The sequence below is a fragment of the Tenrec ecaudatus genome, chromosome X, assembly GCF_050624435.1.
Source record: "Tenrec ecaudatus isolate mTenEca1 chromosome X, mTenEca1.hap1, whole genome shotgun sequence".
Classification (NCBI taxonomy): Eukaryota; Metazoa; Chordata; class Mammalia; order Afrosoricida; family Tenrecidae; genus Tenrec; species Tenrec ecaudatus.
Genome location: NC_134548.1, coordinates 89,177,331 through 89,180,637, shown reverse-complemented (window position 1 = coordinate 89,180,637; position 3,307 = coordinate 89,177,331). Strand labels below are relative to the sequence as shown.

At 51.5% G+C, this 3,307-nt stretch overlaps 1 protein-coding gene across 1 annotated transcript; it reads right to left on the bottom strand.

Moving 5' to 3' along the window:
- Positions 1 to 1,246: 1,246 nt before the first annotated feature.
- Positions 1,247 to 2,755, bottom strand: POU3F4 (POU class 3 homeobox 4). Its single transcript, XM_075539081.1, has one exon. The coding sequence runs from the start codon at positions 2,731 to 2,733 to the stop codon at positions 1,648 to 1,650; it is 1,086 nt and encodes a 361-aa protein (XP_075395196.1). The 5' UTR covers positions 2,734 to 2,755; the 3' UTR covers positions 1,247 to 1,647.
- Between the last annotated feature and the right edge of the window lie 552 nt (positions 2,756 to 3,307).

Here is a 3,307-nt window from a genome sequence, read left to right as displayed (position 1 = left end):
TCTACACACACACACACACACACACACACACACACACACACACTTGCACCCATACTCACAGAGCCACATATTCAGAGAGATTAAAAAAAAAAAGGCAGAAACCCAGAAGCCTGGGCACTCACTAGCTTGCTCCATTGCTTGGCGGGCTCCACCAGCTGTGCTTTTCAAAGATGTGGTGACTCCCCAGAAACCCAATCGCAGACAACTGCATATACACGGAAGAGGAGGTTCTACAAGTCTGGACCCCAGTCCCTGTGATCTTTGCCAATCAATTAATTGTTATCTATACAAAGTGGAGAGCGCTGGTCAACCCCCGCCCCTCCCCTCCTTGCCAAGTCCATTTCTCATTCCAAGAGCAGGTGGTGAGCTAGAGGTGAACCGGACTGAGAGGTGGGAGCTGGGTGTGTAGACAGCAACCCTCTGGTCTTCAGCTCCAAGTAAAGCCGTCACTTGTGAAGGCAGCCTTTCGCCAAGGAGTGCAGAGATGAGTTCAAGAGGGCCACAGGTCTGCTGAAGTGCCCTGCGGAGGTGAGTAGCTTCTCAAACCAGCACTGAAGAAATGGCTGCTGTACAGCATCCTCGCTGCCACCCAGACTGACCTCTTTTACTCAACATCACTGCGGAATCCAACCTGGGCATCAAATCTCTATGTGGAAGATAGATGGAGGGGACTCCACGGTCCCGCAGGGAGGGCAGAAAGGTGCAAAAGCATTTCTCCTACTTTACACCAATTTACCAGACCAACTGGTTTTCCTTCTCTGCTCACCCTAGGTTCTCAGATCGTGGAAGGGAGATACACACGCGCGCGCACACGGGCGCGTGCGCACGCGCGCGCACACACACGCACATACACTACCATCTACAACTCTCCATTGAATCATATTGTCTACACACAGATATAGAATGGGAGGGTGAGGTTGGAAATCTCCTTTTCCTCTCAACCTCCCCTCCCTTTTCTAAGTGATTACAAAACCATTAGCTCAATGAAGGAATAATAATAGCAACAATAAGATACAAATTATGTCACAAATATTGTGTACAGCTTGTAGTAAAACACCGCAGACATTTAGAAATGCTATAGAAGGTTTTTTTAATGCAAAACTAGTCTATTGTAAAACAGATTTCACCTGAAATACAGCTGCTATAACCAAGGCGCTGAAAGGTTATTCAGAGGCACACATCTGTCTTCCCACCCACCTCCCATCCCGCCCACCTTACCCCACTCTTGCTTTTCCTCAAGAACAAGGACCAGACAAATCTTACTCAGAGCAAATAGCATGTATTGATCAGTGGAAAAGGCTGGAGGGACTGTGGCTCAGGTGGCAGGGAAGAAGAGGTTCCTGCCAAGACTGCTGAATGCGACTGTGTATCAGCATGGGCCAAGTATAAAGATATGTATGGGTGTGCTTCCTCTCTCAACATAAGTTATAACCCACTGTTTGAAATATATAGACATATATGTATACATGTGCACTATGTAGGTGTGTAGGTGTACAAATACACATACATATGAAGGAGGGAAGACAGAAAAAAAGAGTAAGAGATATCTAGATAGTAATAATAAAACTGGAGCAAAAGAAGGAGTGAGAGAGAAAGAGAAATCCACACCGCTCCCAGAACCTCTGGCCGCTTTCCTCCCTCCTCCAGTCAGAGATCGTGGCAGGACGTGTCTGTTTTAACGGTGTGGGAATAAACATCATGTGGCTGCTGGTCCCCTGGAGGAGTCATTCTTTTTTCTTTTTGTCTTCGATTACAGAACCAGACACGCACCACTTCTTTCTCCAACTGGAGGCTGTCTGCCAGCGAGGAGATCTCCTGCGCGGCAGGCTTGGGGCACTTGAGGAAATGCGTCTCCAGTACGCCCTTGACACTCACCTCGATGGAGGTTCGCTTCTTGCGCTTGCGACCCTGCGCCGCGATCTTGTCAATACTGGTTGGGCTCCCAGTAGAAGAATCGGCCTCCTCCAGCCACTTGTTCAGCAAGGGTTTCAGCTTACACATGTTTTTGAAACTCAGTTGCAAAGCCTCGAACCTGCAGATAGTGGTCTGCGAGAAGACGTTGCCGTACAGGGTGCCCAGCGCCAGCCCAACGTCGGCCTGCGTGAAGCCCAACTTGATTCTTCTTTGTTTGAACTGTTTGGCGAACTGTTCCAACTCATCCGAGGTTGGCGTCTCCTCATCAGAATGGTCTTGGCAATGGTGGGAGCCCAGGTCGCCGTGGTCTGGGGGCTCCCGGAGCACCGGGTGAAGGCTCTGTGCAGAGGCAGCGGCCGGTGGTGGTGTGAGTCCCCCGTGTTCCAGCATGCCGCTCACGGTGAAGCCAGGCTGCGAGTACACGTTGAGGGGTTGGCCACTCGAAGTGATGGATGGATTCTGAGCTGGGCTCGCCCCCCAGGCGTTGGGATGGTTAGTGTGCGGTGAGTGGTGAGCGACGTGAGGCGAGCGGTGATGGATGATCGCACCCAATTGCAAGTCTTCGCGCCCGGGCTTCACGTCCTGTTGGTCCAGTGGGCTGGTGGCCAGCGTAGAAGACCATGGGCCCCCATCGCTCAGACTGGTCACCCAATGATGCCCTAGGGGATGCCCATTGCTGGGAACTCCCTGCAAGTAATCACTTTGCAGAAGTTTCTGAGGGTTGCGGAAAGGACTCCCCTGCTGCATTCCCGCAGAGTCTGCATGGACCAAGGAGCTGGAACTGAGAATGCTGTAGGGATTCGAAGCAGCTGTGGCCATGGTCGGTGAGGATCCCCTACTAGTTATAATGTGGCAAGGGGAGCAGCTTCAGCCTTTGACATCTACGGTGCGGGGGAGTCAAAGCCGCCAGCGCTGGTTACCGGCACCTGCCGCGGCCAATCACAACTCGTCTTGGCCTAGCCAACCACGGACTCGGCCAATGGCTCAGAAGGGGAGGCTGGGCTCACTTTCCAAATTGGTCTGGCGGAGCACAGGAGTTTCGGTGAGATCCAAGCAGGAAGTGAATCAATCTTTCATCTTCATTGGCTGCTTTGAGCTGAGTGGCGGCGGCTTATTAGGTTAACCCTTTCCCCCCCGCTTTGTGCAACGTCCGAGGTTTTCGGACGCTGAGGGGTGGGACGGGGAAGTGCAATTGTGGCGGTCAGGAGTAGGATTAGGGATGGGCAACAAACTAGATTTTACAGCTCCAATAATGTGCCTAATTAAAGAGAGAAAAACGATTAAGAAAAAAATCCATTTCGATGCCATTGTTATCAGGTGGTTAGGGATTTTTCGTTGCGTGCGGTGGGGAGGGGGCCTGCGAAGCAAAATCTGACTACAAACCTTGAGTGGA

Excerpts from the sequence above, each read along its gene's own strand:
- POU3F4 (XM_075539081.1), bottom strand. The coding sequence starts at position 2,733 with ATGGCCACAGCTGCTTCGAATCCCTACAGCATTCTCAGTTCCAGCTCC.